The sequence below is a fragment of the Poeciliopsis prolifica genome, unplaced genomic scaffold (genome assembly GCF_027474105.1).
Source record: "Poeciliopsis prolifica strain line A6 unplaced genomic scaffold, Auburn_PproV2 SCAFFOLD008, whole genome shotgun sequence".
Lineage (NCBI taxonomy): Eukaryota > Metazoa > Chordata > Actinopteri > Cyprinodontiformes > Poeciliidae > Poeciliopsis > Poeciliopsis prolifica.
The window spans coordinates 2,749,694-2,762,462 of NW_026562383.1; the positions used below are offsets into that span (position 1 = coordinate 2,749,694).

The window sequence follows — 12,769 nt, forward strand, 5'->3', positions numbered from 1 at the left end:
ATTGGCCAAACTGTTGTTTTATTCACATTAGATGACTAAATTCAATGTAGAAATTTTGTCAGAATCATATTGAAAATAATTTTTCGTCCATTCACATGTTTTGTTTTAGAACTTTGAGGGATTAAGGTTCATATTTTCTGAAAACTATCCACCATTTTGGGTTATTTGAAATGCAATCAATTAAAAATTGAATGATGGAACTTGAGTGGTGGCCAGTTATGTTTACCTTAGCAATATCTGAAAAAAATAAAATAAAAAAAAACTTTTAAAAGTAATTTGCTACATCACGCCTTGACTACTCAGAAATATCACCATCCTTTCTTAATTTGGGCCTCTGTCTGCCTCCGCCTGGTCAGAGAACTTAACAGTCAAAGTCGGCAGATCATTTCGTGTCATCAACACACTGGAAACTCTAGATGCGTCGCGCTAACGCTGTAAGACAGCAGTGTTCATTGATCGTCCACTTCTTTTTCCTTGCAGACTGCAGTTTGTTGTGAAATTTCTCACCTTTGGTTTATTTTCTTTCCACATGGTCTCAGGAGACCATGTCAAACTCATTCATCTGGTCCAGCCACCTGCTGGAGCAATTCTAGAGAAACAAAGCTGAAATCCCGGCTCACCTGGAGCCATCACTCACTTTATTTAGCAGGACATTTTGTGACAGCGCCACCACCAGGTACACTGTGTTGGTTAAGAACCCACAAGACAAAACAAGAAAGTTTGTAAATGCCTTGACCAAAGTCAGTCTGAATTTAAGTCCTCTACTTGTATGGTTTCCTTTATTGTCCATATTGGATTTTGGTAACATTTTATTTGACGGAGTGTGCAAAAGACTGACATGACTCTGTCATAAACATCACATAAAACCTGTCATGAACATGAAGGAGTCTTCATGAATGTCTGACTGTTCTCATGAAGTGTCATTCGGTAAATAATGACACTTTTGCATTAAATTGTCATCATTTACAAAATAATGTAAAGTTGGCACTTTTAATGGACTTTCAAAGCAACAAACAACCATGCACACACACACACACACACACACACACACACACACACACACACCCCACACACACACACACACACACACCACACGCACACACACACACACACACACACACACACACACACACACACACACACACACACACACACACACACACACACACACACACACACTCAGGGAGAATTTAGAGAGACCAATTAACCTGACAGTCGTGTTTGGACTATGGGTGGAAGCCGGAGAACCCGGAGAGAACCCACGCATGCACAGGGAGAACATGCAAACTCTGTGCAGAAAGACCCCGGGCCGGGAATTTAACCCCAGGGCACGCTGCAGCACGATGGCGCAGCCACAGCTGTGTGTGTTCATTGTTTTGTATTTTTTGATATCTGTAGTTCTGATTTGGAATTGTTGGTGTGTTTCTGCCAGTCTTGGCGAAAAGAAACTTCCATACTTCAGTCCCAGGGATTTAAGTTTGGAAGTAGCAGCACTGCGCAGAAAACTGAACGGTCCTCAGTCACCAAACCAGGAGATCCAGCAGGCTGCTGATGAAAACGTGCACTGACACGGAGCCAAAGCGGAAAGCTGAGCAGGCATGACCTTTAACAACTGTCTGAGAGGCCATTTGGTTTGCCAACCCAACTGTGACTTTAATTGGGTTATGCAAAATAATAATAATTAAAAAAAGATCCCAAACACAGCAGCGGCTCTACGTCAGGAAAGGCTGACAGACGTTAAGAATCAAGATGCTGCAGTGGACCAGTCAAAGTTCAGGCCTAAAACCCGACTGGAATCCTGCACAGAAACAAACCAGCCTGCAGAACCGAGCGAACAGGAGCGGTGCTGGGCGGAGCAGTGAGCCAAAATTCTTTCTGCAATGACGTGACGACCAGGGAAAAGTCACAAGGAAACAACTACTTCAAAGTTTCACCGATTCCTTGTTGGCTGGAATTTGCGTTTTCTTTTCTTGTTTTGATCACAGTGTTTTCACTTTAGCCTCGTCTTTCTTGAATTGTTCATAACTCCGTGGAATTTGTTGGGCGTGTTTTGCATTTCCCTTTATTATAGTTCAAAAGCAACGCTTTTAACATATGTTTTACAATAATTATTGAAAAACATAAGATTTATAGAAAAAACAAACAATTTCAATTTATAATTTAAAAATTTATTGGATTCCATTAAAAAAATTTTTTTTTTTATTATCTTTCTCAAACCTTCTGGCGCCTCAAATGTCGCAGCACCCAGACCCAACATTAAAAAACACAGTTTTAATGCACAAGTGAACGAAAATTATATACTTTTGAAAACAAAACAAACAAAAAAAACCCTTCAACCTGATCATTAGTGTATGGAGTGTTATTTTTAATTTAGTTTGTTTTATATATTTGAAATAGTCGATGATGATGTTACGCCTGATTCTCTTCACAGTGGGAAAGATATTTATGTTCTATTTTATAACACTACAATCTGCATTGTGAAATCTCTGCTGAGCCAAGTGCAAGGGTTGAGAACGAAAACTGTAAAGAATGAACTCCTGCCTTAACTGCCTTTTAATATTTACGTGATCCATCTATTTGACGGAAGCAGCAGGACGGAAAAACATCTGCAGCTTTTACTTCACTTTTGCTCACAGCCCTCATGCAGCTCAGCTTATCTAAGGCCTGTCATTTGAACCTGATCTCTTCGGTTGTTCGGCAGTTTGCAGGTCTGGCTGCAGTTTTTCATTCAGCCGTTTCGCTGCAACTTGAACTCACACAAACACCTGCAAAAAGTACTTTTGCCAGGCATCATGTCTGAAATAGCGCTCTCTGTTTCCTCGTTTTGTCTCCATTAGAGTTTCCCCCGTGTCTCGTCTGCAGCCCCATGTGCCAGCCAGTGATCTGAACTAGGCTGTTTACTTGGTTTCAGGCGAAAAACAAACCAACAGGCACTGAACGTCCAACGTGACGTTATGACTTCACAACTGAGACTCTTGATTTGGTTAAAATTAGCAACCTGCTGTCTATTTTCTGTCTGCTCTTTCCGGCCTGGCGGCTGCAGCCTGACAGCGTTGGAACCATTGTTGACATTCTTCTCTTGAGTGACAAACTCAGAATGCATTTACTTCCACCTTAATCAACCTTGAACCTAAGAAAACACAGATAAGAGTCTCAAAATAAAAAGATTCTTGTGAATTTTTTTCCACCTCTAAAAGTTGAACCAGTTAAACCAGTTTTATGAACCACTGATGTAATATTTGTCCGACAGTTTCTCAACCTGTGTGAACAGAAAAATCAAGAGGTGAGTGACAGCAGGGTCTGTTTGCACTGCAAGGTTAGTAGAAAAAAATAAAACAAAACAAAAAAACGTAACACAGCAGGTTCAATTTCATGTTTTTCTTATTCTCTTGCATTTTGTAGAACTTGATCAGCAACACGGTCGAACATGAAGAAGATCAAGATCTGTAGCATCGGCCGAATCAGAAACTTTTTGTTTATTTTTAGCAGTTGCACAAGACCAACAGTGACATCAATCAGTGAAGGCATCTCCTGATTAAACTACCAGATAACCAGGCTGCAGGTTTTAGGCTACAGATTGTTACAATGTATTTATGTTGAACTGATCAACTACTAAAACTCTAGTCTTGTCTTTATTCTTGGATTTACCAGAAAGCTTCTGCATAAAGCATCCTTCATTATAATGGGCCCTTTGCAACAAAGAAGAGAATAAATGATATCGATTCTGAATACGTAAGCATTCATTTTCTAATTCAGTTCAATTAAAATCAGCCTGTGGCAAAAAGTCATACACATGTACTCTCAAGACATTTCACAAGACAGAGACCCGAACCAATCAAGCAGAACACTATCATACAAATTTAAAACCAGTTGCACTAGACATGACTTTTTTTTTTTAATCCATGCTGTTTTCTGTCTTCATTCATTCGTTCCCCTTAAACACCTGATTCGTCCATTTAACCGCTCTGACCTTACTTAACCCTGGCAGGAAGGCACGACGTTGACCGACTGCTAATAAATGCAGGGATTTATTTGCTCGTGACGCACACGGAGAAAAAAAAAGAAGACTATCAGGCTACGTAAAAACCTACTTCTACATCCTGTTTTGTAATTAGCGGCGTTGTGCATGCAGAATGGAGAGGGTCTCCTCCATTCTCCATTTTTCTTCAATTGTTGTGTGAATTTTGAGCAACTTTTAAATAGTCGCAAAATAGGCAAAAACCCCCAACACCAAACAAAAAACTATTAAAAATGCAAAGTAGAAATGAATCACCCAGGTTGCACAAACTGTAATTTCATCAGATGCTGATGCTGCGCATGGCTGCAATGGTACAGGAAGTAGAGGCTGCAAGCTCGCATGGGGCCCGGATCTCAGAGAACTGGAAAGTTCTCCCATTTGAGCTGCAGGTTCGGACTTAGAAAGGTTTTCTTTTTCTAATGTCAGAACTTATTTGACCAATGTGATTCCATTTCCTTTAGCGTATTGACTCAATCAATGCTGTTCAGTGAGCGAACGGCAGAGAAACTACTTCCAGGCAAACCGTTTATCTGTGGCTGCGCTAACTAGCGTTAGCATTCTTGTCAGATTATGTTGTGGTGAACCAGCTGTAGCATGGCAGAAAGCAAGGGGGAGGCGGTGAGAACGGGAGTGATTGGCAGCACTAAGTCCCTCCCCCTGACTCTGATTGGTTGCTTCTGACTTGGTGGTGTTTTTCTAGTTAGTACTGGGAGCACTGGGAGAAGGCAGAGGAAGTAGATTTTTTCACAGACTATCTTGTACTGTCACGACACGACATGGTGATAATTTTAACAAATATGTGTGGCACTATGAAAGTGAGCCACAAAACTAGTAGCCCAGTAGCCCCCAATTTTGTTTTTGTGACGATCAGTCTCAGCCAGAAACTAGCATTAGAATTTATTAGATGTAACAATGTTTGTATTCCACCATCGGAGGGCGCTGTGTGCGGCAGCGGGTGATGCTCTGGCGGGCGGAAGAAGTTCGTCAGTGCTTAGAGGACAGCTTGTTGCAGCAGATGTTCGGAGCAGATTTGTAACCGCTGTACTTTCTTGTTGCAGGTAAGCTGAGCATTAAAATGCATAGCTCATAAAACCAGTAGCCTCTGATGGGTACGAAATGAAAGAACAAAGGTGCTTCAGTATAGCTGCGTTACCGAACTAGATGTAGAGCCGCAGTTAGCACCAGGCTAAAGGAGATAGGCTAAGGAGCGAGGCTAACGGCTCGCGCTTGGCTTGCTTATGTAGGCTCAGTGGGTCGGCTTAATGTGTTCTAAAATGTGTTCGAAACTTATATATTATTTGAGTTCAGTGAGTTAATGAAAGTATGTTTGTGTAGTTGTACGGTGATGTCAGTAGGGAGTATGTGAATTTGTTGGGGCGCTGTGTGCGGCAGCGGGTGATGTTCTGGCGGGCGGAAGAAGTTCGTCAGTGCTTAGAGGACAGCTTGTTGCAGCAGATGTTCGGAGCAGATTTGTAACCGCTGTACTTTCTTGTTGCAGTTTAAACTAAATAAATGTGCTACCAGAGGAGTGACCCGGCCCACCATTCTCTTCAGTGTAACATATGTAAAAAAAATCTGTCTTTTTTTATAAAAGTCACCTATTGCTATCGGCCTTTTCTAATGTGATACTTCAAAATTCACATAAAAAACATCGATGGGAACATGCTCAGTCACCGCTTTTCTATGAGAAGTCGCTAACGGTGAACTAAATATGTGCAAAATAACCACATCAAACACTAGAATTCTAATTGGATGAGATTTCATTTTAAAGTAGCTCTTATTATTATTATTATTATTGCTAAAGTCATAAATTGAACTGTGGGTCTATGGCTGTACAAGAAGCTATAAATGCAAGGGTATTTTAAATATATCTTTTTGATGGATTTTCACTTTTCATCAACATAAATTCAAATTGAGGCTCTTGATGACGACCTTCATGACCAAGGCTGACAGACAAACAGCAAACACGCCACACTGACCTCTTTTAATTTTAATCGCCATCGTGATCGTTGGTCATGGCTTATTAATGTTATCGTTTCTAAGAAGATCCAGTCATGTTTTTACATGATTGGTTGCTGAAAGGTTTTATGTCTCTCAAGGTTTTTGGAAGATAAGTGGATTTTATAACTTCTAACTGAGCTCAGGCTAAAGGTACAAGCACATTTTCGCAGAAATGTCAAAATTAGCAAAGAAATATAGAAGCCTATTTTATGAGCATGAAAAAGAACGAAAGTTGATTTACGGTTTAGTTGCACATTAAGCACACTAATTATCTATGTCTGATATGAAAATCCAAGAGTGAAAGACAAGTAAAACTAGAAGATGTTTTTATTTTATGTACATATCCGCATTAAAGCTTTACAAATAATCTAAAAACATGAAAGTTTGCTGCTTCACTTGTGAGCCAACAAAGGCTCAGAATAACTGAAACCTGCAGCGTCTCTGGCCTGTATGGAAAATTTGCCAGCACATAAAAGCTCCATGGCTCTAAAATAAGACACTTTATTGTTCCTGTCACAGAAATAAATATAGAAGCCATATTTGCATGACAATTAAGGTCACAGTAATATACCTCTGGTTACGGAGAGAGAAGGAAAAGTTTTACAAGTTTTCATTTGCAATTCACATCAGAGCCTGGCGTTTTATGGCAGGGTTTCCACGGTGACATTAATGTGCAATTTTTCTGCCAGTCAGCTGGACAGAAGTCTGGGGAGTTTGTATGTTTTCCGTGGGATGCAGGCCGCAGTAGATCCAGATGTCGTTCTTTTTTTCTTGATGAAGGAAGAATCAAATGTTGAAATATCATCACCTCTGTAAAGTCAGCAGTCAAACGTGGGTAAGCAAAAAAACAAAAACAAAACAAAAACAACAACAAAAAAAAGTCACTTCTGAAGTTAAAATACAATAGTTTCTTGATTGTGCTATAAAACTGCACTTATTTGGCTGGAGGACACATAGTATAGATCTGGTTGGTAAAAACATTTGAAATAATGAGAATCTTCTCCTAATCCCATCATGTGGATTAATTTAGTTTGAATTATTTCTTCTGCTTTTTTATAATTGTGTTGCCTTTACAGTATTTTGTATTTACTGTTTGTATTGATTGTATTTACTGACAAAATTTGCATAGTTAAGTCGTTTTAACCTTGTTTCTATAACCTTTGTTTTTTTTTAGCCAGTCAAGTTACTCATTGTCCTGACGAGTTTGTCTGTCCTGACGAGATCGCCTTTTAGTACTGCTGCAGAACTTACCCATACCATGTTGCTGACACCACCATGTTTCACTGTAGGGATGGTACCGGCCCGTAGATGATCTGTGTCTGGTTTCCTCCAAACACGTCAAAGAGTTGAATCTTTGTCTCATCAGACCTGAGAGTCTTGTTTCCTCTGGTCCAAGAATCCTTTATGTGGCTGAAGGCAAACTCCAGACAAGCTATCCTGTGACTTTTATTAAGCTTTTGGCTTTGGTCTGGCCACTCTACCACAAGGGCTGGACTGGTAGAACAGTGCAGAGATGTTCGTCCTTCTGGAAGGTTCTCTTCTCTCCACAGAGGAACTCTGGAGCTCTGACAGAGACACCAGTGGGTTCTTGGTCTCCTTCCTTCCCCAGTCACCTCGCTTAGACTGCCAATTGTAGGGAGACTCCTGCTGGTTCCGAACTTGGATGACACTTTGAATACCCTCTGGATGCGCTCCATGTCTAATTGTCTGTGCCAATTTCAAGTCTTTAGTTCTACCTGATTGTTTTGCAGTATTGCTCTGCATGCACTTCAGCTTCATCCATAACTTCATGCAACTCCGACCGTCTTCTCAAACCCCTGCTGAAGAAAATCATTCATCGTAAAATCTTCAATTATGTGATATTTTGCACCAGTTCATGGTTAAATGAGTAAATATACCATGTGACCAATTGACACACAAGACAAAGTGTTGCTAAGGTTGGGAAAAGTGTTCAACAGTTATTCAAAACATTGCGTAAAGGTCAGAAGATGCAAACAATGCTTTGTAAATGTGCCTGGCAGCAGAAGCAGATATACAGAGGCTTGTGATTGTAACACGACCGAATGCAGATGTTGCAGGTGTTGGAATACCTTTGCAAGGTACTCAAGACTTCGGTCTTTGCATTTCTTCTCTGCATGCAGAAAACGTCGAGTTTATGTTGAAGTGTGAACTCTGACTGCTTCACAGATTTTGGAATTGTTTTTAAAAGCTGCTGCAGGATGGTATTTTGAAAAAAAATGAAAGCAAATAACGCTAACATTTCACATTCTGACAGAGGGATGTCTGCCTGTGCAGTCTGGACTGATTTCAGCTGGAACAGAAAGTGAAAATATGAAAAAGAGGCACTTCTGTTTCTTGTTTGTGGTGTTTGTGCTGGTTGGCTCATTAAACAGCCGGAAAAATCTAGCTAAAATTAAACTGCATTTTAAAAAAAAATTCCAAAAACCCTGATCATTTGGTTAGCAATGCAGCTCATATTTTACTTTAACTCTTTCTTTTGAAGGACTTGTTGCACACTGTGACATCGCCTTTAGTTTAATCGCTCCAACTCATTTCCTTACTGTTGATTCTTTCCATCTGTCTACGCTACATCTAAGTCACGTTTCACCTGCCACCCCTGAAAATACACATTTCTAATTCCGACTGATGGAAGCCGATCTTTATCGGCACCAAGTTTCCACCTGGCAGCTCTCACCTGCCTGTGAAACACAGCTGGAACAAAAGCTGCTTTGTCTAACTGGTCCGACAGCATCCCAGCCGCGTCGTACCTACAGGTAATTTGATCCCGGTAAATACGTTGTCTCGACGCACGTGACGACCAAAAACGCTTCAAATTTCTCCAACACTTTCTATCTCATGTGCAGGAGGTTTTTTATTTTGACCTGGAGGAATATTTGGACGTCTCTGAAACCTTGCTTGGCAAAAACATGAACGAAAACATGAATGGCTTTCAGTGCTACATTTTTTTTGCTCATTTTAGTAAGAAAGAATAAAAGTATTTCTGGAATATATACACATATGCTTTTTGAAAACTTGCGTATGTGACTCGGCCATCGTCTGCGCTCGCTGAAAAGAACATGAACAAGATCAAAAGAGGATGTGGTGAAACAGTCAGGGCCCAAACACTTCCTCTTTACGTTTTTTTGTAACCTTTTACAGACTGATACCTGCTGTGTTCTCACAGATGAACTTCCTTTCTGGTGTCCCCCCCCACTCCTGCTCATACAGATGCAGTTTCAGTTTTAATCCTTTCTGCTGTACGAAGACAAAAATTTGTGAAGATGAGGCATGTTTCCTGTTCTGATAAATAGGAGATTGAATGGTAAACCAAGCAGTTCTGTTGAGTAGTGAGAAGAAAGCCCATTCAGAAACACAAAAAGCCCCCAAAAAGCCAAAGTAAAAAGAAAGAAACATTACAGAAAAACTGACGTGATAACAGATCCGGTGTAGGCTTAAGAAAGACAAAACAGTTTATTAGGCAAATACAAAGCACTTTATTGTTTCTTTGTTTTTTTTTTATATCAAAACAGTAGATTTTGTGGTGCCAATTTAGTTTGTAAGGAAATTTTAGGATTAATGTCTGATGTTAAATTTGACGTTTTATTCGCTTTATCAATTAGGGATTATAAGTTGACATTCAGGGAGACTGAGCCGCTTGAGCTCCATGTTTTTGACTAATTTTGAGAACATTTGCAGAAAATGTGGAGCTCTGTCGATTTTGTGAGAATTTTGCAGATTTGGCTCCCGGGCCTTGAGTTTGACACATGTACCCTGAGCCATTAGCTGTGCTTCCACTACAAATGTGGGCAAAACTTTGTCAGTATGCTGTTAATGTCCAAAAAACATGCCGTGTCATCATCCTGCCACCTCCTGTTGTCTTCCTCGTCTTTTTTGCATACATGACTTGTGTGATGAGAAACGTTTTTGTGCCGTAGTTTTGCAAAATATATTTTGATACGCTTCAAAAACAACCTCATCGTGGTGCAAAAATGCTTCATCAAAAATGGCGAGTTTTTTTTTTTTTAAAGAAATTGCTGTGTTTCTGCTCTGCGAATTCATGTTCGCAATTTTATGGTCAATGGAAATGCAGCTAATGAGAACCAAAGTCTTTTTCTTTGTAGTTAAGTAGGCTTTTTTAAAATTTGTATTATTATTGACAGTCATTATTTTTTTGGAAACTTCACAATTTAGCCAGTTTCCATTTATTTTGGTTGCGATTCCTCTTCATCACAGATAACCTTCATATGACAGTGTTTGACCCCGAAATTACTCTCCCACTGCTAGAAAGGATTAAATTATTTAACCATATTTCCTCATAACAAACTGTGGAGATCATAAACATGCTTGAAATCACCAGTTGCCAAATCAGGTGTAAAATGTTCCCCTGGTGGGTATAAAATGGTGGTTCGATGAAATGATATTTGTGTCAAACAGCTCGATGTCATAACCCCACAAGGTCAGGTCAACCAGGAGTGAAAAAATAGAAAACGATAAAAGTCACCTGGCACAGCCACAAACATATAGTTTTTCTTGAACTTCTTTAACTACAGCTTCGTACTAGCCCGGCGCCGCCGCAGGATTTGTTTAAACCCTGGCACACAGAGCGTCCTTATCAGCTGGCCTGGCTGATAGGACTGATATCTTCTTACTTTAGAAAAGGCAACAACAAAGCAGCAGTGCTGAGACTCACATGTGAAAACTGAGTCAACACAAACTGAAATTATCACTGAAATCAGTGTTTTTTGGGTTTTTTTTTTTGCACTGGCTCCTTTCGTTGTTCTAGATGCATCAGTTACGTCACTGCTGCACATTCTGCTGCTTTGAACATTTCTAAACTGCTGGGTAGTAACAATCTCTGGGTATGAGTAAGCAGATGAATGAATGAACGAGGAGAAAGAACTGAATGAATTAGCGACTGGGTTGCTTCCTGTGTTGTCAGGCGATGCGATTCTTACGCCTGACCTCGTTTTGCGGCCGCCTGTCAGGCGAATACAGGTTTGAATCAGAGTGCACTTCAAAACACCTGCCTTTGAGTCCAAGTATGGTTTTTTTAATTTTTTATTAAACACCAAAAATCATTTTCATTCACACCCCCACATCCTCCAAGTACATATAGGACAAATAGCTTATATCATTTGATTACAGTTGTAACATATCAGCTCAGTGAGTCTGATGTCAGAATGGAAACATTTTGAATGCGTAAAACTGTGCATAAAGATAAAAAAAAAAAAAAAAAAAAACAACCCACGCCTCTGATAGCATCTACTTAGCTATTGCTTTAGTGCGATAACAATAAACCTGAATGGAAGTGCAAATTCTAGATGACGACTCCACTGTGCTCTTTCATTTTGGGTGGAAGTGGGGACTGTCTAGTTTCGGCTGTCACTCGCAGAAAGTCCCCAGCGTTTTCATTGCACAGTCATCGTCTCTTCGGGAAGTCTCTTGCTTTCCAGCTCCATCCGGATCAGCTGCGCTTTCAGACACCACAGAGACCACATTAGCTCAGGAGACTGTTCAGATCTGCATGCGTAACTGTTTTTACAAGCAAAAATGCCCCAAGCAGAGTTACACGCGGTAAAGAGAATCCCTAAGTAGCTCTCAGACTATGGAGGAAAGTCCAGGCGTTTTGGCGAACGCATTAGATCGAGTCCGCCGCCGCTTCTTCTCAGTCCGTCCAAGGGTTTGACAATTCTTTACAGGACAGCAAAGCCTCTGGCCTGTGTTTTCTTTACATTCTCATTGGCGCCGATGTAGAGTCCAGCAAAGTCCTGTAAATGTCCGACTTTAGGAAGCGTGGGTATGAGTCCTTCTCCATTAAACCGTAGACAATCTTCTGGGCCTCTTCGAAACACACTGTGGACGCAACCTTCATGTTGGTCCTGATTACCTCCCTGGTCTTGTGATCGATGTTGATCTGGAATTTAAAGAAACATAACATAAGCTGCTGAAGCAGAGCTGACTTTTAAGAAAAGTACTGAAAAGAAAACATCTTTCAGATAAAAGAAAAAAAAAAGACCCATGCATACCTCTCTGGGAGCTTCGGCTTGGATGTAGAGTTTGAAGATCTTTTTGGCCCTTGAGGACATTCTGAAAGAAGACTTGATCTTTTTGTAGTCCTCACACACCACCCAGAACTCCAGGTTTTCATCACTGAACTCCGACTTCAGGAAGGCCTGGAATATTTTCATCCCGTCTGCACAGGTTGGGAAAGCAAGCAGCAATTAGTCGACGTTCAAGAGGGGATGCTAACTGAAGGATTTGCGTACCAGATGACTAATTTGGCTAACTTACATTTGGAGGACAGAAGTCTCTCCAGCGACTGTGACCACTGGGACATCTCTTCAAAACAGAGCCTGCAAAAGGAGAGCGTGTTGTTACTGACACGTGAAAGGAGCAGCAGTGGATATGTTGAGTTTCATGGTGAGAGATTTCTTAACTTACTCCTCTGTGTTGGCTGGTTGAGATGATTTACACTGAAGCCGAGACTTTAGGTTTCCTCCCTTGCTAAATGACGGGAAACACAAGACAGCACGAGTTACTTCACTGAAAAATCAAAGGCGGTCAGCAGAAATGGAAAGAGAAAGCCTTATTTGGAAGAAAATGGTCACCTGTATCCCACAGCTTTCTTGTCGATGTCCATGTTCAGGTGTTGCGGCGGTGTCAACGTGGCTAGACTTGGCATGGCAACAGCGCTTTGTATATGTGCGGCTTCTTTTGGTGGGCTGCTCTCAGAGTTCTCCAACTGCATAT

The 12,769-nt window shown here is 40.7% G+C and overlaps 1 protein-coding gene across 1 annotated transcript; it reads right to left on the bottom strand.

Annotated features, from left to right (window-relative positions):
- Positions 1–11,059: 11,059 nt before the first annotated feature.
- Positions 11,060–12,769, bottom strand: LOC129361851 (regulator of G-protein signaling 13-like). Its single transcript, XM_055033002.1, has 5 exons — positions 12,628–12,769; positions 12,461–12,523; positions 12,311–12,372; positions 12,046–12,212; positions 11,060–11,933 (listed from the first exon to the last, which is right to left on the bottom strand). Exons 1-5 carry the CDS (start codon positions 12,765–12,767, stop codon positions 11,748–11,750), a joined length of 618 nt encoding a protein of 205 aa, XP_054888977.1. The 5' UTR covers positions 12,768–12,769; the 3' UTR covers positions 11,060–11,747.

Coding starts and splice junctions, on each gene's coding strand:
- LOC129361851 (XM_055033002.1), bottom strand. CDS start 12,767: ATGCAGTTGGAGAACTCTGAGAGCAGCCCACCAAAAGAAGCCGCACAT. Junction 12,373..12,460: donor CAACCAGCCAACACAGAGGA/GTAAGTTAAGAA, acceptor CTCCTTTTGCAG/GCTCTGTTTTGAAGAGATGT. Junction 11,934..12,045: donor AAGCCGAAGCTCCCAGAGAG/GTATGCATGGGT, acceptor TTTAAATTCCAG/ATCAACATCGATCACAAGAC.